Consider the following 21,521-nt stretch of genomic DNA (forward strand, 5'->3'; position numbering starts at 1 on the left):
GAATAAAATTGTAAGTCACTGGGGAAAGTATTTGTGATTGGTTTGGATGTGCAGATCCACATTCTCCATGGAGCTTCCTGTAAAAATATCCATCAATAAATAAAAGGCACAATACACCTGCCTCCCCTCACTCCTCTGGTCCCAGGAGTCTTGCTTGACCCAGGTCCACAAAGTTGCAGGCTGTTCCTTCCGTGTCTCTTTTATGGTGGGGATTCTATTTTCATTCTCATCTCAGCTGCCTCTCCAGGTCTATAGTCCCGTATTGACATCAACTGCAAAATTTCATCTTGCACCAGGGCTGTTCTGGAGTCACTGGGGACAGCCGGTGCATGATCTACAGCTTCTCTCACTTCTGTCCAACCTTTGCTCCTCATCCTTCATCTCCACCCCCCACCTCACATCCATCAAGAGCTCAGGCAACCTCCCTGGTCAAATCTAAACCAAACTACTCCTCTGGGAGCCACAGCAGGCTCCTATTTGGAAGAGGAGGCTGCCTGCTGCAAGGTCCCTGCTTCTGGGCTTCATTTGCATGAGTAAACAGCTCTGAAGGGTTTGGTTTGAAGCTTTTATGTAAACACTCTCCGAAATATGTTCTGCACTGCATTACCCCCAGCAATAAAGATTCTGGAATCAGAATTTGGCTGTCACTTTTATTGATGTTGCATGGGGTACAGTAGAATACAGCTTTCTCTTCTGGAAATTTATTGGCTTGGCAGTGCAGCGAGTAATAAAACTGTGTTTTTAATCAGTAAGCCAAGCGGACATGATTCCAGAAGAAATATAGTAAGCAAACATGCCATTGCAAGAAGATTTCTCCCTCCACTATCCCTGCTCTTCTCAGAACCCCAGTTAAATAATTTGGGGTGTTGAACAGTGTGCTTGGTGGGACTGTTCTCTGGTATAAATGCACAGTTTGGAATACAAAATTCTAGGCTGTGTCATCTGTGGGAAACTGTGGAACAAAAGCTTTTTTCTGAAATTTCTTTCCTTCTTCCTTCCTTCCTTCTTCCCTTCTTCCCTCCTTCTTTCCTCCTCCTGCCTTCATTTATGTATGTATGTATTTATTTATTTTGTCAAAGACCCAAACTTGAAGGTGATGTCTGATGCATTACACTCAGTGGTAGGCCCCCTTACCACCTGAACCACGCCTCCAACCCCACTTGCTTTCTTTTGATCAAGGCTGGCACTCCACCACCTCAGGAACAGCTTCACTTGTAGTTCTAAGGTTTGTTTTTGTTTATTGATGGTTAATTGAAGATAAGAATCACACAGACTTTCCTGCCCCCAGGCTAGCTTCAAACCGTGTTCCTCAGATCTCAGCCCCTTGAGTCACTAGGATAACAGGCATAAGGTACCAACACTTGGCTTGAAATAAACTTTCAAAAACCCCTGTACATTAGCTTCAAGGGAAGAGCTACTCGTAAGTGAGAGGAACAAGAGTGAGACATGCTTCCTTCCCAGAGAAGCAGGGCCACCACAGCTTCCCTCCACCATTCTTTATTCAAGCCAGGGTTACACCTGGAAAGGGCATTCGGAGTCAGTCTGCTAGGTTGTTATGAGTGACTTAATCCTCTCGTGACATAATTTCTTCTGCTACCAAAAGGGAATAAACACTTCACAACATCATGATGTAGATAAAATAAGGTTGTGAGCAAGTGTCCATATCTCACACAGTAGCTGGCACTCGTAGCAACTCCATTGAACTGACATCTCCATTGAACTCTGCTCATCAACAAGGAAGCATTCTTTCCTTGTAATTTCGGTCAACCCTGCTTCAGCAAGATGTGATCTCTTGCCTCTCTCTTCATGTTCCTCCCCTCTCCTATTCTCTTGGTTCCTGTCAGTCATTAAGCCCAAATCTCCAACCACTGCAGAAGTTTAATCAATAGCTAATTGTTCACCCCTACCTTGCAGAAGCTTTCTCCTGAGTTACCTGAACCTTGGGTTCCTTTAAGACTCACAGAGTATCTTCTCACCGGCTTTGGTATGGCTGTCACTCTTTTCCCAACTATGACATCTTAAACAGCTTTTATCTCCATTTTTAAGAATACTTAGGTTGTTAATGGAGCTGTGCACATTTGAAGGAAGTGCTCTCATAGACTTTCTCCCAAATGACTTGAGATGTCCAAGTGAGTTGGGTAACATTGCATAGGCTGCCTGAGGAAGGCACCGTGGGTCAAGGTGGGAACATGTCTCAGTGCATCCTCCCTTCCCTTCCCTGAATGTCTCCCCAACATTTATTTCTCTACCTTATCCCAAAGAGCCTCTTGTCCAGCAATAACTCTTCTGTTGATGCTAAGCCGTGCCCTTAACATTAGCTATCATATTTACTCCCTACCACAATTCTGTGAAATAGGAATTATTATTCTAATATTATTGATGAAGGAACTGAAGCAGACTACTGAAGTAGCATGCTGGGGTTACACAGCCAGGGAGTGGGGCAGTGGGGATCATATCCCATAACATTGATGATGTTAACCACCAAAAGACACATTCTTTTATAAAGACCAAGAATAAGTCATAGTGTATATCTTAACTGATACAAATCAGAATTCTCAACCTGAATTGCTGTTAACTCTATAGACAGACAGACAAATACACATATTATCATAAATGTACAAGGCACACTGTCTTAAATTTTTAACTTTTTTTTTTGTCGGTTGTGGTGTTTGAACTCTGGGCCTGGGAGCTGTACCTCAGCTCTTCAGCTCAAGGCTAGTGCTCTACCACTTGGGCCACAGTGCCACTTCTGGCTTTTTTTTGCTTATGTGGTGCTGAGGAATCGAACCCAGGGCCTCATGCATGCGAAGCAAGCACTCTACCACTGAGCCAACTTCCCAGCCCCACCTTGAACTCTTTTTAACAGTTTAAGGATTTTCTTTTTTCTTTTGTAGATCGCTCACCTATCTCCCTGTCAAAGTAATTCCATCTCAAGCTTTCAGAGGACTTAATGAGGTCATAAAAATGTAAGTAAGATACTGCATATCAAAAGACATTCATAATTGAAATAATGAATTTTTCTAAGAGAAAACACAGTTGAAAGGGGGTAATTTTTCTAGGAAAGATATTGTATTTAGGAAACCCAAGTATTTTTATCTTTGTAATACAAAATAATATCTAGCTGCCTTTGAAGAAATGGCATGATTTTCAAGAGTCATTAAAACCCAGATAATTAACCTTGCTTCAAAGAACTGAATGCATTTTGATAAGTGACGATACACGTTTTAAGTAGAAAAGAGATAGATCCTGATCATGAAAATTCCCCTTTGGGTAAAGCAGCTATTATTCCCTTGTGTCACAATTTTGGATGGTTCCCACATAGTAGAAAATGTGCTGGAAGTTTACAGTGCATCAGAAGATAATCCTTGTGTCTAAAATGTAATAAATAGATGACAAAAACACAGTGTTTATAGATGTGTTGATGGAAGGCCTTTACCAAAACTGTAAAGCAGCCAGATAATGCAGTGTGATCTCAGATTTGTCAGGTGTAATTTCAATCATTTGGTTTCAGCTTCTAGAGCTCCAAACCCCATATGTGGAGGGAACTTACTCGGGGAAGAAAATGCTCCAGCATCCTCCTGAATGTGAGCCTGAGTCAAAGGATCTCAGTAACCACTGCTTTTCCTCAAAGGTGCAACTAATCTTCACAATCCACAGAACTTGCAACCTAGATTTGTGTCCCACTACCTTAGCTCCTTGGGGCACCTCTGCCCAAACTTAGGGCATTAGCAAATGATAAAACTATTTTAAATAACTCCTCCAATGTGTATCATAGGGAATTCACTACAGGGTACAGGTATGTCAGTTTGCTGGAGCCTAAACCACACTCTTCTGCTCTCAAGTTAAAATGTTGAGTTTCGACGACTATTAGTACATTTATACCTCCTACTAAGAAAAGCATCCAAAGTTAAACAAGCAAGCCATTAGGTAGGAATAAGATGAATCTGCTCTGGAGCAATTCTGCCCAAGGTTCTGCCTTTTTGTGGGCTAAAGCTCTCACCATCAGAAGCTTCGGAGAATAGTTACCTTAGAAACACACAGGATGTACAATTTGGTAGGAAGAGGTGGGCTTTTAGAGCAACAGTGATATTACCAGCATACTTGGGGATTGTATTGGACAAAACTAATCCCTTTCCTTTTTAAATAATCTGTTCAATCACCAGTCACTTGATTCATTTATTCATTCACTCCCTTAACTATGTCAGGGGACAGGAAGCCATGAAAGATTCAGAAGGGAATAGAACGTATTCCTTGTTGGAAGTAGAGTTGTGGCTCAAATGATAGAGTAACAGCCTTCTGTGAAAAAGCTAAGCAAGAGTGCCCAGGCCCAGAGTTCAAGCCCCAGTACCAACACACACACACACACACACACACACACACACACACACACACACACACATACACTTTGTTCTTTAGTCTGTCCACAGAGTGAGATAGATTGTCAAGGAAAAGGATTATTATTACTATTACTATGTGTAATCACCTTGAAGTGGCCTCAGAAGACAGTTTTGGAAAACCCTTAAGAATTAGGAAACAAGGAATCACATAGATGGGGAAAATCTGATCAAAGTACATTATATACATGTTATAAATGTCACAATAAAATCAATCTGTATAATTAATCTGTGCTAATAATTTTTTAAAGAATGAAAAATTAGTTCAACCCAGAATACAGCCTCACAAGAGTGATATATATCGGGACCCCAGAGATTCCCAACCCCAGTCTTGAACTTTCATACAAATACTACTTGCTTCTCCAGAGCTATAAAACAGGGAGACTGACCACATTTTCTCAAAGGGCCTATCACTACAAAGAATATGTGAGTCTAAGTCATAGATAAACAAGTGAAGCTGCCTGTCACATAAAGAGGGTTACTGAAACTTGCATCTCAACTGCATCTGGGTTGTAGACACCCATCAGTGCTCCTAAAGGGAGATGTTAGTGCTTTAGGATATAAAAACAACTTGCACGTTTCTGTGTGTGTGTGTGTGTGTTTTTCAGAGACACACAATGAAGTCCCTTGTTGTTGGGTCTCATGCATAGCTCGTTATCATGCAGACCTGGTCACATCTTTCATGTTTCTTCTCTTATTTTCCCTAGTGAAGTCTCTCAGAGTGATTCCCTGGAAAGGATCGAAGCTAATGCCTTTGACAGCCTCCTCAATTTGTCTGAAATGTAAGCATCAGCTAACAGATAGTTTATTGCTATACACGATTACCCTCCCTGGCTAGAGCCCACTCAGTATTTGTATTCAACCATCCACTGCTAGGAATCCAAGAAGAAAAGACTACAGCAATTACTAGGTCTGGGCAGGCACTAACTTCTCTCACTGCAGTGGCCTCCAGGTTGCCATGGTGACAACCGCTTCTCCCCAGGAGCTGTATAAACTCCGAAACATCACAACACAATGTTGGAAATTAAAATTGACATTGTGAAGTCCTGCCAAGTAGATCTTGCCTTATGCAAGGGAGTTTATGGAATATGTGGAACATTTGGAAAATTTGGAAGGAAGCTTATAGATCATGGATTTGTTTGTTGGAAGCTGTTCTAGCATATCCATACTTTCAAGTAAATGTTCCTTGAATACCTACCATAAAAATGCCCTGTGTTGAACTCATTGTGCCTTGTTAGTTTAGTGACTGTCCTGTTTTAGAATTAACTCTTAAATGTAAGCCTTTCTAAATTATCTCCACCAATACTACCACCAATCCACAAAGGTGATTAGAGAAAACTAGCTCTATTCAGCATTTAGCCCAAAGGTTACTGAATTGCCTGATGCCATATAGCAAGTTAGTGCTAGACCCAGACTAGAAACCAGGTCACATGATTGGTTGCCCCTTACTGGGTCTCTTACCACTACCCTGAGTGTTTGGAAGCATAGTCAAAATCCCCGAGGGGGGACATCAAGAGTAAGGGAGGGCAGCAATCAGTACCACGTGTTTTTTGAATTCTTGTGCTTGACATTTCATATAGGTTGTATCATTAATCCTTACAACTATCCTGCACAGTGGGATAATTGCCCTTTTCATCCAAAGCAAGGAATGGGAGAGGTGTGTGACTTGACCAGTGTGACACTTTAAACAATGACAGGGCAGGGATTCAATTCCTCGCCCATCTTTTTCTTCAAGGCTTGTGCATTTTCCACAAGGCATCCCTCTATAAATGGTCCAATGAGTAATTGTGTAAAGGAAATAATTTATCGATAAGTATGTGACTGTCCACCATGCATCACACATAATGCAGAGGAGCTAAAGTACAAACATTCACCGGGCCATGACAGGGTTGCCAGGGTGGTGAGACTTTTACAGAAAAATCTGAAGCCATGGGGTCTTTAAGTCTAAGAGGTTCAATCTGGACATGCTGTGAGGCAGAATTACTTAGAGCTCATTGCAGTTACAGATAACAGTGTTACTACCCCAGACCTAAAAATGTGCACTTTTAACAGATTTCCCAGGTAATGCTGAAGCACAGCTTCCATTAAGAATCACCACAGATAGCTAATGATAAATAAAATTCTCTATGATGCAAAGTCACAATTATCAACAGAAGGAAAAATAAAGTACTCCAAAGGGAAGTTTATATATTTCCAAAAATGCCTCCTAAGCCTTGAACACTAGATCCCTTTGCTTTGTTCAGTTGCCCCGAATTTAGAATAGTGCTTGACACATGTAGGTGCTCAGTTAAACATTTGCTAAATTAATGAATGTGTGGACAACTAGTCTAAGATCAGATCCCAAAGAGATACAAGTCCCTTCCCTCCATTCATATGACATCCTATCTGACCGATGATTGTTTGATGGTAGTTGAAAACATAATGAACAAAAAAAGTATTTCACTCACATCCAAAGAATCCAATGCATAGTTTCATATTTTCAGTGAAAATGGGTGTCAGTGGTGGGCTATAGTATGGTGGTCTTGGAGTCAGAAAAACTGGATCATTGGTCTGGGAAGGTGGCTCAGTGGTAGAGCGCTTGCCTTGCATACCTGAGGCCCTGGGTTCAATTCCTCAGCACCACATAAGCAAAAAGAAAAAAGCCGGAAATGGTGCTGTGGCTCAAGTGGTAGAGCACTAGCCTTGAGCTAAAGAGCTGAGGGACAGCACCCAGGCCCAGAATTCAGGCCCCACGACCAGAACTCCCCCCCAAAAAAAAAGAAAGAAAGAAAGAAAAACTGGGTCATGTTCAAGTTCTACTAAGCTTCAACTGTACAGATAAATCATTCAACTTCCTGATTTCAGCTATAATAATTGCTAATGCTGGTTGAGGCCATGTTATGAATTAGACAGCCATATTTACTCCACAAAAATTACTCTAAGAGAAAATTGAGACATGGAGTTAAGTGACAGATACAACATCACACAATTAATGAAAATCAAGATATAAAACCAACTTGGGCCTATTGTGCAGATTCCTCACCAATATTCCCACCCAGTACATATAACAGAATTGTTGTCATGTCCTCTAGTGAGTCCTGTTCTGGGTTAAATGAGCCATGGGTGTTTACAGGCCTTGACTCCAAAGTAGATGGGACTCAACAATTGTTGTTACATCTTAAAGAGTCACAGTCACTGCAGAGTCAAGGAAGGACAATGGCTGCACTTTCATGCTTTGCCATCCCTGCCTCAGATGATCTCAGTCATTCTATTACATAAAGTTTACCAGCCTGTGAGTCAGGAAACATAGTCAGTATTATTTTTCCAATTTTACAGAAAGGAAAGCTACTCAGGGAGTTAGTCTGAGTATCACCTCACAGCAAACTATCTACGAATGAGCATAAAATTCCAAAAATATAAACCATTTACCTCTGCCCTGTGCTGTTCTGCACTCGTGGGCACCCATGTGAGTAACTACTCAGTATGGGTGCCAGCTCAATAGGAAGACTAGTTTGCTTTCAAGGGACAGTGGCTAATTTGCCCATCTCTCCTAGGGTGCAGAATCTCCCACCTCTCCTGGAGAGCAGGCTCCACAATAGGGCAGGTTCTACTTGGCCTGGAACCTTAGATGTTGATAGGAGTTGGGGTGGGCATAACAGACTTTCAGCTATGATACCTACACCTGCCTCGTCCAAAGGTTGGAATGGAGCTTCCTGGGAGCAGCCAACAAGCCCCCAGCAAGCCATTTCCACCCTCAGTGTTTCAAGAGCTCCTCTCGAGCACATAAAATGCACTTCGTTTTGTTGATACTCTTTTCAGCCAGCAATGCCTGGTGCCCACAGTCTGCCACATTGCAACAATTCACATCTACTAAACTGCTGCTCTTTTCCCTTTTCTCTTTACAGACTGATCCAGAACACCAAAAACCTGGTATACATTGCTCCTGGTGCATTTATAAATCTCCCTCGGTTAAAATACCTGTGAGGAATTTTCCTTTTAGAGCATCTGGGGAGGGAAAAATGGGTATCTGGCAACAAATCAAAACAATTCAAGGATTGAGGGGGAAAAAATAGTTTTTTATTTTTTTGTGCCAGAACTTGGACTTGAACTCAAGGTCTGGGTACAGTCCTTTAACTTTTTCTGCTCAAAGCTGGCATTTAACCACTTGAGCTATACCTCCACTTCCAGCTTTGTGCTAGTGAGTTTCAGATGAGAGTCTCATAGACTTTCCTGCCCAAACTGCTCAAACCACATTCCTCAGATCTCCTGAGTAGCTAGGCATAAGCCATCAGTGCCTGGGCTGAGAATTTTTTTTAAACATATGCCTTTTTTTTTTGGCATGTTCCTCCAGTGTGGTCTTTTGATTTAAATTTAATCAGCTTTTCTTGTCAGCTACCATGCTGGCTGCTTTTACCTACATGTAAATAACTGCCAACATTTGCTCCTTCTGGAACATGGGAAAAGAACATCACCTCTTTGCAATGATCTTCAAAGTTGACACAGGGGGTTGTCGAGGGCGGGAGGGGCGGGGGAGGCAACAAAATCTCTCAGGTGAGTGGACAGTAAATGAAAGAGAAGCAATTCTGATAGGCCCCTGACAACAGGTTGAGATGTGTCTCCTTTATCTCATTTGTTCACTGATTCAAGTGAAAAAATTTTTAAATACAGTCTTGACATGGGTACTCTGCCATGTAATCTAAGCCATTATTTTCTATTTCCCATTAAGTCTTAACTCAGGTTAAGTTAAGAAGGTAAAATTGTGTACCACTGGAGCTCAAACATCAGTTGGCTTTGCCAGCCAAGCCCAAAATCTTGAGGTGATCAGACTGTAAATATATCACCATGGATCTTTCTACATATCAAGTCATTCCTACTCAACCAGAAAGATTTGCATCCTCTGAACACAAAGATCTTCTATCTCTTCTCTTTGATAAAATAAATTTCATAAATTCCCAAAGGATTTAAGGAAGTCCACTTCCAAACCCTCCTCCTACCCCACCTCAACACTCCCTACCACCTATAAAGGGGGAAAAAAAATAAAAGAACAGAGGAGAAAGGAAGGGATAGCTCCCTGGGTTATCCATACCCTCAGCCTTGTTTGCTCCTGGACTGGTCCAGCAATCTTATCAGCTCTACAACATCCAAACTCCCACACAAAGTCTGGTTGCACTTAAAATACTGCAGAATCAACCCTGTTGAAAACAAAAGAATGGCCAAGAACCAAATCTGACCACTGTACCCTTTCATTATTGAAAAGTCATTTTCATTATTAAGTAGCATCTTCATTCAAAATTGTGGTATTCCTCCAATCCAAGCCCACACATTGCAGTATGAAGCTACCTTGCTCTGCACAGCCACAGACTGTGGCATTTGCTCAGTCATTCAAAAGAACTTCAAGTAAACAGGAGAAAGAAAGGGGCAAAAGAGAAACCTGGCATCATTTCACTGTCACCAGGAATCCTGAGCCCATTCTGGTGAATCAAAATATCAGTTTAGGGAAATCTAGATGCCTATTAACCTCTGAGGGAGGTTCATTCTTATCATAAAATATTCTTTAATGTTGTAAATTACTTAAGTCTCTATCTTCTTTGGAGGTTAAATAAAAAGGCAGGAGGGAAAAAAAAAAAAAAGAGGAATCTTGAGTGCCTCCAAATACCAAAACCATGTTCAATGGCTTCAATGAGATATAAGGAAGAACTTTCTAAATTGTAACATAGCCAAAGAAAGGAAGATTTTTTTTTTTAACAATGAAGGTATAGATTTCTCAGCAGAGATTAATCTTCCTGAAGTATTTAAGACCTGATCCAAAGGAGAAAGATTCTTTCTAAACCTATCAAGATCATGGACTAAACTAATTACCAGAAGGAAATGGAATACAATACAATAGGAAAATACACGGAACTTAATAGGGAAAGCCAGGCTGCAAATATACAAATGGAAAAGATCTGAAAGCTTGGTCTCAGCCCTTCATCTCTGAATAGGAGCCATTAGAGCAACTTCTCCAAGTGGAGTAGGCCTTTAGATTCTGACAGTTCTCATCAACTGGAAGTATTCCTAGTAAAAGCTGAATGCAATATTAAAAAAACAACAACAATGTGAAGATAGTATTTACAAAATGCCTTTCTTTTTTTGAAATCTTTATACCTTAATGACACTTTTCCCAATTCTGCCACATTACTATCCTGACCTGATTATAGGAGCATCTGCAACACAGGCATCCAAACACTCCCAGATGTTACGAAGATCTTCTCCTCTGAATTTAATTTCATTCTGTAAGTGCCGGGCTGATTGCTATGCATAACACTTTCCTATTTGCAGCTCAAATTTGGAAAGTAAATATTTCTCATTTCTTTCCTCCAGGGAAATTTGCGATAACTTATACATAACCACCATACCAGGAAATGCCTTTCAAGGGATGAATAATGAATCCATCACACTGTGAGTAAACCCCCTGATTCTTGTTCTGCCACACAGCCTCCTGCTAGTCTCGCTTTTAGCTGGAAGTGAGCATTTTCTCTTGTTTTACCACATTCTTCACTCACTGATGACGTTCTTCTTGACCTACCCTGCCAAGGGTGGCTGGCATCACGTGGCATCACAGTGAGTCACGTGTTCACATGACAGCTACCCAACCAGTTCCATTTGCAATTCATCAGATGGGTTCTGAAAGCTTTCAGTACTGACTTTGTAATTGGTTAAATAAAAAAGTTGTATGCCTCCGTGGGAGGCTCTGAGGCTGGGAAGAGACAGCTTATTAAAAGAGAAATTCCAAGATTTTAATTGAGTTTGGAAGGATATTTTTCAGGCAGGTAGAGTAGCTACCTGCTCTCTCCCTTCTGGTTTTTAACCTTCCCTTTGGAGCTCTCTCACTTTGTTTCTGAAGCAACACCATCTTTACTTCTTCCCTCTGTCCACTGATACTTAAAAATCATATAATTTCATTTGTCAGTAAGTGATTACAAGCTTACAAGTCCTATCCTTTTTTTGTTGTTGTTGTTGGTTGTGGGGCTTTAACTCCGGGCCTGGGTGCTGTCCCTCAGCTCTTCAGCTCAAGGCAAGTGCTCTACTGCTTGAACCACAGCACCACTTCCGGTTTTCTAATGGTTTATTGGTGATAAGAGTCTCATGGACTTTCCTGCCTGGCTGGCTTTGAACCATGGTAGTCAGATCTCAGCCTCCTGAGTAGCTAGGATTACAGGCAGGAGCCACCGGCGTCCGGCTATGTCCCATCCTTCTGTGATGCTGCCAGAGCACTTTTAGTATAAAGTACCATCCATGAAACCAGGCATATGGCTCATGTGTGGAATCCTACCTTGAGTTAAAAAGCTGAAGGGCAATGCCCAGGTCCCTGTGTTCAAGCCCTAGTACTGGCACACAAAAAAATTAAGTATAGACCAGGAACTACAAACTCTCAGACCTAACTCAGATCTACTGGCTCAACTTCTGTATTTTCATGGGATCCCAAAGAGTTTCATATGCGTATCCATTTGAGGGGCCCTGCATTAAGACAGCTCAACCCATTCTCTTTGCCATGCACCTGTCTGACCTTCTTCCCTCTGGAATCCCTCTGTCTGTTTTCATAGAGGACGTCACCGTTCAGAAGCAGCACCTTGAACACCATGTCTCATTTGTTTCTGTCCACAGCCCAGTGACCTACATTTAATACTGCTCCACACATCTACACTCCTCTCTCTCTTTCTCCTTTGGTTACTTGTCCATGGCAAGTCTGTGATGAGCAATAAATGAGCTCACCCTTCAAGAAATAAAGGAAGACAATGATTAGAATGGCCCTGAAATAGACGCATGAGTGTGAAACGAGATGAGAGAATTTTTAGATAATTTTCTTTAATATCAGTGGACCCTAAAACTTGGTACTGAGTGTAAGCTACATTTGTACAAAACTTTTACTTTGCATATAGTTCAACACAGGCAAGTGTCATGTTACAAAGCTGAGGCCAATGTAGACACAGCTCAGAGTACTGCAATCAAAAGATGAAGAACAAAAGCCAAAATGATATCTTCCTTTTTTTCTTTTGGCAGTCATGGGACTTGAACTCACGGCCTGGGCACTGTTCCTGAGTTTTTGCGCTCAAGATTAGCACTGTATTACCTTAATTCACAGCACTACTTCCAGTTTCCTGATAGCTAATTGGAGATAAGAGTCCCAAGGAATTTCTTGCCTGGGCTGGCTTAGAATCATGATCCTCAGATCTCAGGCTCCTGAATAGCTAGGATTGCAGGCATGAGCCACCAGCACCCAGCAGCTAAAATAATTTCAAAATAACTCAATTGTTTTACTTGCAACTTTTTGGGGGCTGAGGGCAGTATTAGAGCTTGAACTCAGGGCCTCAGCATTGACCCTTAGCTGTTACAACTTTTTAGTGGTTAATTGGAGATAAGAGTCCCACAGACTTTCCTGCTTGGGTTGGCTTTGAAATATGATCCTCATATCTCAGCCTCCTGAGCAGCTGAACTCTGGGAAGGAGTTCAAGACTGTAGAATTTAGAAATAGTCCTCTATAGTCTTTCTACCTTCACACACGATGGCTGCTTCTAACCTACATGCTGTTAATACTCCCAAGCGCCCCTGCATAAGAGGTCTGGGAACTATGTGTATACAATACCCTTGTGCCCATTTTTTCCTACAAGGTATTCATAGCACAAACTCTGAGTGGGGAGACATGACATGCCTTAGATTTTAGGGTCTTGCTGTGTCTTTGTTTTAAGAAAACATAAAATACTTAAGGTAATATTTATGTCCTCAAGAGGTTCATAATGTCAACATAAGCAGGGGTCATGAAATAATTAAAGAATATTACAAGCCACCAGATATTTGCTGTGAGCTTGTGTGTGGCACATGGGAAGAAGATCTCAGAGAAGGCTTCTTGGGATACAGAAGTCAAGGGAGGCTGCATAGTAGAGCTGAGGCCTGAGCTGGCTTCACAAAATCAGTAACCTATGTATGGGTAAATATGGTAAGGAAGGGTAGCTAACTTTTATACAGTATTCATTAAATGCTTACACTACTTTTTTAAAAAAAATCTCTTTTTAACCTCATAGACATATTACATGGAAAGGGGTTTCCATTCTACTGTTGGATGAGGACACCAAAACAGCTGGAACTTAAGTATTTATCCAGAGTCAATATGTATACCCTAGGCAGTCTGTCTTCTGAGACATGTTCTCAACCATTATGTGGTATCCCACAGAGAAAGGGGGAGCAGGGGACCCTAGAGAGCAGACATCATGAGCAGAAGGTAACCACGGGAAGAGAACAATTGAAGCTCGCTCCTGGGAGTGGACATCCTGTTTAAGGAATGGGGAAAAAAATTTTAAACAAATGGCTAAGGTGGAAGGGACACTGGCCTGGAATGCCAAGATAATATAGAGAATTCTTGGAAGGAACTGCAAAGAGAAGAAGAAATCACCTAACAGACTAGCATTTATTCAAAGATGAAAATATCCAAAATGCTCATTGATTTTGCTCTGCTGAACATCCCAGATATTGTGGGCATGGAGTGAAGCAGGAAGGAATGGGCAGAGTTGTGAGGGATGTGTTGGGATAATCCAGGGAGAACTACAAGATGCCAAAGCAGGGCCACCACACCAAACTCAAGGAGAAGTCTAAGAGCCCCTTCACAAGCCATGATTCAGCGCAAGAGCGATGGCATCATTTCTGCAGGGACATTAACTTAGGCTGGTTATGATTTAAGAGTACTAGCTAGCAGGGGGTTAATTGTCCCACCTCCTAAGTCAATGAGGACATGGGGCCGCCCTCCCCAGGCAGCCTGAGGAGACATTGTGCTTCCCTCCTCATCCTTTCTCCTAGCTTAACTTCATCTGGAAGTGAGTGAGTAGTCATTTGCTTGGCACTTGTTCTCAGCTGAATGGATTCTTCTGTACATGAAGGATCACGTGGAGTACCCTGCTGGATAAAGGGTATTACACTTAAAGAGGAAAGCCTTATTTTCCCAGCTATAAAGCTCACCGCCTTAATTAGAAAATAATGAAGGGGAGCCTTCTCTTTTCATTATTGGTAGTGTTTGAGATTGTGCTTTTAAGGGAACCTGTTCTGCCCTCCCCCGCCCAAATTTTTACCAACTGAGAGCTCATTTAATGAGAACAAAACACTTCACTCGATGCAGGAAAAAGCTCCACAGGGCTAATGGTAAAACTATGCATTATACTCTTATGCCTCTTTATAGCCACTGTGGCTTTTCATTAAATCTCCTTAAGAGGCCACCTTAAAATGCCCCACCCTACATCAACTTTAAAATATTTTGGATGAGTGGTCATACCAGTCTCAAAAAGGAAATAACCTTGTGGAACACACCTGTAATCCCAGCTACTCAGGAGGCAGGAAGATTGTGGTATGAGAATTGCCTGGGCAAAAGCATAAGGCCCTATGAAACTAGAGCAAGATTTGGGGCACAGCTAAAGCAGCAGGAGTCTGGGCGGGACAACCTTGACTCACTTGAACACCACAAAGACCAGAAAAGGCCATCCCAATTACTTTCTAAGACCTTTTAAACACAGAGTGTCAAAATCCCTCGTTGTACCCATGAGACTGCTGGGTGCAAGAGTCTGCCTTTTAGTTTGTTAGAAGAGCCTCAGTCAGGTCAAGTCTAGAAAGTCCAGCCTCTGTCTCTGGGGACTCAATGTGACTACTAATGTCTCCTGGAGCAGATACAATGACGTTTTATCAACTACACAATGACCACAATTAACCATAGCTAGAATCCAGTTTTCAGCAATACAGTCAGTTATAGAATATCCCCCAAACATTATATTTTATTACCTCCTTTTAAATATTTTTATTCTAATTTTTAACTGATATTAAGATTTTTGTCTTTCTGCTGACAAATAGAACAGTATGATGAACACATCTATACCCCTTGTCCAGATTCACCAAATACTTATTATTCGCATGCCACATCATTTCTGTCTCTACATGGGAGCATGCATACCTCTTTTTTGTCAAACCATCCCAAACTATAGGCACAGCTGACATTTCATCCCAAAACACTTCAGCATGCATCTTTCCTACAGCAATAGTCCATATAAATGTAGCACTATGACACCTAATCAAATCAATGGGAATTCAATGACGTCATCCAGCTTACAGTCTGCATTTCAACTAAAATGTTGCATGGAGATTCTTTTAAACTTAGAATCTGATGCATGTTTCTGTATGTGTTTGCTGTTATGCTCCTAGCTCACCTTCTTTATCGATTCCACTCCCTGAATTACCCCTAGTCCTTTGTGTGTTCTGCCTAACACTGAATCCTATGAGCAGCTCTGGCCAGTTGTCTGCATTCATCTTGACTGTATTGCCATGACTAGATTCAGGACCACACAAGCTGTGCAAAGGCAATGTTGTGCCAATCTTACTGCATCCAACCAGGAAGTACTTCCTGTCACTTTGTCCTTTTACCCAGTGGTTTGCTTAGAGGGTAGACTATCAGACCTGTTTATTGTAAGGATTGATTTTCCCATTGTTTTTTATGTTAGCTGTAGTGAGATACTCTGGGTGGCTATAATATTCAGTTAGACAACAACCTTTCAGCATCTGATGATGATTCAGTTTCTAAATGGCCATTTTCATATTATGCCATTCCTTAATATTTATTATCCAGCACTTCTATGTTTTTTGTTAAAGAGGAGGCTTCCTCTGTTGTTGTTTTTTTAAATTCTTTTTCCCTCTCTTGTGCTGTCCCTTTTTAAGTATTACTGGAATGTGGATTTCTCAAGCATTTTATTCAGAATATTAGAATCCATTACTGTCATCATTCTTTCTGATGCCTGACACCTTCTTTTTTTTTTTTTTTTGCTACATATGGTGATGTCAGAGAAGCTGACACGAACTTGATTGAGATACAGGGGAGCTGCTTACAGGCAGGAGACTTGCCCAGATGGGGGACAGAGAGGCTTTGAGGCCCACAGAAATGGGGCTGCTTATTTGTATTCAAAACTAGCATAATGATGCACATGACTGTAACTAGACAATAGACATCAGGTAGCCACTGCCGATGCATCTACTAGACTTGTCTCCATATCCAAGGAGAACGTCAGATGTTAAAGAATGTCAGAAAAAGGCTGAATGAGGAAGCAAGCAGTGACTGGAGGAACGTTCTCTTTAGAGTTTCTTCTGTCATTTGGCTAGAGTTTGCTTACCAGACAGCAAATTTTAGGTATGAATTGCCCTTCTAAAGCAGGGCCACTTTTTTTCCATACTGGTTGTAGGGCTTGAACTCAGAGCCTCATGTTATTTAGCTTTTTCACTCAAGGCTGATACTCTGCTACTTGAGATACACCTCCCCTTGCAGCATTTTGAGGGGGGGGAGGCGTTAATTAGAAATAAGAGTCTCACAGACTTTCCTCCCTGGGCTAGTCTTGAGCCATGATCCTAAGATCTCAACATCCTGAATAGCTATAATCACAGATATGAGCCACTAGTGCCCAGCTCAAGGTTTGAAGATCTGTAAACATGAATTCATCTTTCTTCTTTGAAATCACCCAAAAATACTAGGTGGCCACATGCTCTAAGAAATTATGACCAAATGTTTAATACTATTAACAGAAGCACTTGCAGAGATCCCAGGAATACTTAAATTTCACCTTAGGCAGCATTGAAGAGTATCGTTTGTGATTAATTTTTAATGCCCCCATCTTATTTTGAACAAAAAGATGTTATTTTTCTCAATTTAATTCACGATCACTGACATTTGACTAAAGAATCTAGATAATATTTGCAAGCTCCAGGGTGCTGGTCCTGCAGGGGAGTGAGGGGGAATTCTGCATCCTGTGCCTGCAGAAGCCCCTCGGCTAAGAGAGTCTCCTTGTGTCACTGGCACCAGGAACGTTTGGAAAACGTAATCTGAAGTGACTCTCCAGATGTTTCTAAAGGACACTGAAGGCATTGTGCAAGCCTGACAGCACAAGGTCTCCCACGAACACTTGCAAATTCTTCAGTCATAAGGAAGCTGCTCTTCTAATCAAAACAAGGTGGCATGTGCCATTGTGTCCAACTGGTAAGAACAGCTACAATGAGAGGCTATAATGAAAATGGTGAGCTGTAGCCTTCGGAAAATTGAGACCCAGGCTGTTGGCTTAAAAAAATCATAAATGTAAAACACAAAAGTAATAAACAGACAAATATGTCAAGCACTTACTGTTTTACTCCTAAGTGCTTAACATATGCTTACCCATCTAAGTTCACAATACCTTTCTGAGGTTATATGTGATTATCTCCTCCCTCCCCCAATAAAACAGAAATAAAACAATACTTATCTTTTCATATTCTCTAATAAATACTCTTACTATCATCCCTAGTTTCAGATTAGCAAACTTAAGCACAGAGATCTTGAGTAACTTGTCCAAAAGACTGTTTTTCAATAGATTCAATGTCTATGGGCTGAATCAAAAGGTTGTACTCAGAGGAATGGTAATATGAGTCCAACAACAAAAGGATCAAATCTAATATGTATCTGGGCAGCAGAGAATAGTGAAAAAGAAGAGGCATGCAGATGACTACAAGCAGCTTTGTTCTGGTTAAAACAAAAACAAAAATAGACAGGCCACTTTCTCTTCCCTTTTTTATTTAGTTGGCAGTGCTAGGGATGGAACCCAGGCCCTTGACCCACTGGAAATGTAGCTCCACCTTTTAGGAGGTAAAGAAAGCAGTAAGAGGACTAGACTCTAGTGCTGAGTAAGGAAACGATAACAACACTCTAGCAAGGGCTCCCACACTGTCATGTCTGACCCTCAGTGGCAGAGCTTGTTGTGAAAAGTGCTTATTCCTAGGGAGCACTCCTTGGTTCCAGTCCATTCCTTCTGTATTGTGCCTGGTCAGTAGGCCTGAGTTGCACTTTCTAAGTTTTTTTTAATATATTATTTTTTTCCTAATTTTATTTTTGAATGGCCAAACCTTACTGAGGAGCTTTCACTGTGATAATTGCGTAAATGCATTCACTATACTTTGAACAAGTTCACCTCTTCCATTATAGTCCCGTACACTTTGCCTTCTCCCTGTTTTTCAGTGTTTGGTAGGTTTCACTGTGCAGTCTTCGTGTGTGTGTGTGTGTGTGTGTGTGTGTGTGTGTGTGTGTGTGTGTGAGAGAGAGAGAGAGAGAGAGAGAGAAGGGGGGGTCCTCTGATCTCTATAACCCTCAGTATCCTTTTCTTTCCCCCTCCCTACTGATTATCCCTTGCTCAGATAGTTCTCTTTTTTCATTTCTTTCCATTGAGCCTGATATCTCTCACAAAACACAACTGTAGTTTCATCCATTTTCCTACAAATAACATCAGTTGTTCTGCATGGCTGACTACTATTACATGGTATGTAATACATATTATTTTCTTTATCCATTGGTCATTGAGCATCATAGCTGATTCCGCCACTTGGCCATTGTGAGCAGAGCTTCAATAAACATGTGTACAAAGGTAACTCTCTTGTATATTGATATATACTCCTTTGAATATGAAGTGCCCAAGAGTGGTGTGGCAGGGTCATGAAGCAGATCCGTTGTAGTTCGGAGTCTGCATTTTTGACAAACCAGTCCAGGTTTGTCAATTCAGATTCAAAGGATGGAGGTGAGTGCTTGAACACATTCTAGCCTAGATTCAAATTTCAAAGAAGTTCTGAGAAAAGGGAGATATGATTCTTACATTTAAAAGAGTTCCAAAAATTAAATCACCCCTCACTCAAATGACAGAGAGATTGACAAAGAATAATATTCTAACTATAAAACTTTGTAGAAGGCCCCATGGGCTTAAGTTGCTAAGAAGGCAAGAAGGTGATATGTGATTAACCACCCCTCTCCACACAAAAAAAGGTAAAAAAAAAAAAAACAAAAAACAAGTACTTATCTTTTCATATTCTCCAATAGAAAATGATACAGAAAGCATTAAGAAAATGGCACTCCATAATCCAGTACAAGTCAGAGGTAGGAGTTACTCTGGTAAGCTTAGAATTCCAGAAGATCAAGGTAAGCCAAGGAAGGCACTCTCTGCCAAGGAAGCTCAGCTGACTTGGCATCGTAGGCCACAGGTTTTGGGAGATGGGGGAACGAAGGTTTAAAGTGTATTTATGGAACATATACAAGTGTATTTTTTGTCTTTTACCATTCCGTTGTGTTTACCTATAGGTTTATAGATACATTTTAATTACTACAAATGAGGGAAAACACGCAACCTATGTGTCTTTGGGTCTGGCTTACTTTGTTTAATATAATTTATTTCCAAGTCTTTCCATTTCCTTATAAATGGGGCAATATCCTTCTTTCTAATGGAGTACAGAATTTGATTGTGTACATATACCACATGTTCTTGATCCATTCATCCACTGAGGAGCATGTGGGTTAATTCCATATTTTGTCTATAGTAAACAATGCTGCAATGAACTTAGTTGTGCTGGTAGCTTTAGTGTGGCCTGGTTTGTGGTCTATTGGATAAATGCCCTAGTGTTTCCCCTACCCCTTCCTGTAATATTTTTATGGTATCTGGTATTGCATTGATGTCTTTGATCCATTTAGAATTGCTTCTGGTACAGGGTGATATAAGGATCTAGCTTCAGTTTTCTGCATGTGTATAGCCAATTCTGCCAGCATCATTTGTTGAAAAGACTCTTCTATCCTGTGTTTTTGGCACCCTTATCAAATATTAGCTGGCTACAGGTGTGTGGGTTTATTTCTGGGACTTCTGTTCTGTTCCATTGGTCCTCAGGCCAATACCAAGCTGCTTTATTACTATGGCCTTGTAATGGAGTTTGAAGTTTGGTATTGATATTCCTCCAACACTATCCTTCCTGCTAAGGATTGTTTTTGCTATTCAGGGCCTTGTTTTCCTAATTTCAGTCTCTATCTTCTTATTGTCGCCATACTGAAAAACTACTGATTTTTGTGGGTTAATTTTACACCCTGCTACTTTCCAAAGTTTTGGATCAGCTCAAGTAATTTGGGAGAGAAGTCTGTGGGGTTCTTTAAATACAGGATTATGTCATCTTGTTGCTGTTCTTTTTAATGTACTTATAATGTACTATGTGATTTTTTTTGGTTTCTTTGTATGTTCTTCCCCAATGGTAGAACCCCTGTTGTCACTGTATTTGATTCCGGTGTCCTGCATCTTGTATACACATTTTTCTAATTTGGGGAGGGGAAGGGAAATAACAAAATGCTTGAAATAAGGATATAGGCTGACCCTTTGTAACAATGAGATGTACAAGACAGTATATTGAAAACAAATTTTCCAACTTTTCCAGGGGGGAGGGGAAAGGTTGGGGGGGAGGAAAGGGATGGTAGGGGACACAATAAAGGAGGGTGTAACAGTGTGCCATAGGAAATGGATTCATTACCTTTCTCATGTAACTGTAATCCCTCTGTACAGTATCTTTACAATAAAAAATATTATATTTTAAAAAAGAGGGAGAAGGGGCTGGGAAGGTGGCTCAGTGGTAGAGCACTTGCCTTGCATGCAAGAGGCCCTGGGTTCGATTCCTCAGCACCACATAAGCAAAAAGAAAAAAGACGGAAATGGCACTGTGGCTCAAGTGGTAGCCTTGAGCTAAAATGCTGAGGGACAGCGCCCAGGTCCAGAGTTCAAGCCCCATGACCAGACCCCCCCCCCAAAAAAAAGAGAGGGAGAGTTTTACTTCTTTCCCTCTTTGGATCTCCTTTATGTTTTTCTCTTGCCTTATTGCTCTTGCTAGGAATTTCAGCACTCCAGTACTATATTGAAGAGGAGTGGAAAGAGTGGACATCCTTGTATTTGTTCCTGATTTTAGAGGGATGGTTTTAACTTTTCACTATTAAGTACAACGCTGGCTGCAGACTTCTTAGCTTCTCCAGAGCTTTTTATCATAAACAGGTGTTGAGATGGACAAAATTTTATAAGTATTCATTCCTATTTGCATTACACTCATCAACTTCCCACTTGTTCTACTCCACCTTTTTAAAATTCTGATTGCACTCAACTAAATTGATTTCATTGCCCATGAATGGATCTTTCAAGAACTGTTCACAGACATTTACTCTGTAGAAACTTAGCATCAGCTAGTCCACATTCTCATCCAAGAAAAAAAAAGGTATCTCAGGATCTGTGTGCCTTGCTCTGCCCTCAGTTCTCAGCAGATTAGGAAGCCCTAGAGGGAGAA

General features: G+C 41.1%; 1 protein-coding gene across 1 annotated transcript in view; it reads left to right on the forward strand.

Annotated features, from left to right (window-relative positions):
• The window catches only part of Lhcgr (luteinizing hormone/choriogonadotropin receptor), a 58,054-nt gene that overhangs the window by 19,130 nt on the left and 17,403 nt on the right, over positions 1-21,521 (forward strand). Inside the window, exons 2-6 of the mRNA XM_042675521.1 lie at positions 2,895-2,966; positions 5,102-5,176; positions 8,279-8,353; positions 10,571-10,645; positions 10,734-10,811. Of these exons, the coding sequence (XP_042531455.1) occupies positions 2,895-2,966; positions 5,102-5,176; positions 8,279-8,353; positions 10,571-10,645; positions 10,734-10,811 (375 nt within the window). The remainder of the gene's footprint in view (positions 1-2,894; positions 2,967-5,101; positions 5,177-8,278; positions 8,354-10,570; positions 10,646-10,733; positions 10,812-21,521) is intronic.

Source organism: Dipodomys spectabilis, unplaced genomic scaffold, assembly GCF_019054845.1.
Source record: "Dipodomys spectabilis isolate Male_0828 unplaced genomic scaffold, ASM1905484v1 ptg000026l, whole genome shotgun sequence".
Lineage (NCBI taxonomy): Eukaryota > Metazoa > Chordata > Mammalia > Rodentia > Heteromyidae > Dipodomys > Dipodomys spectabilis.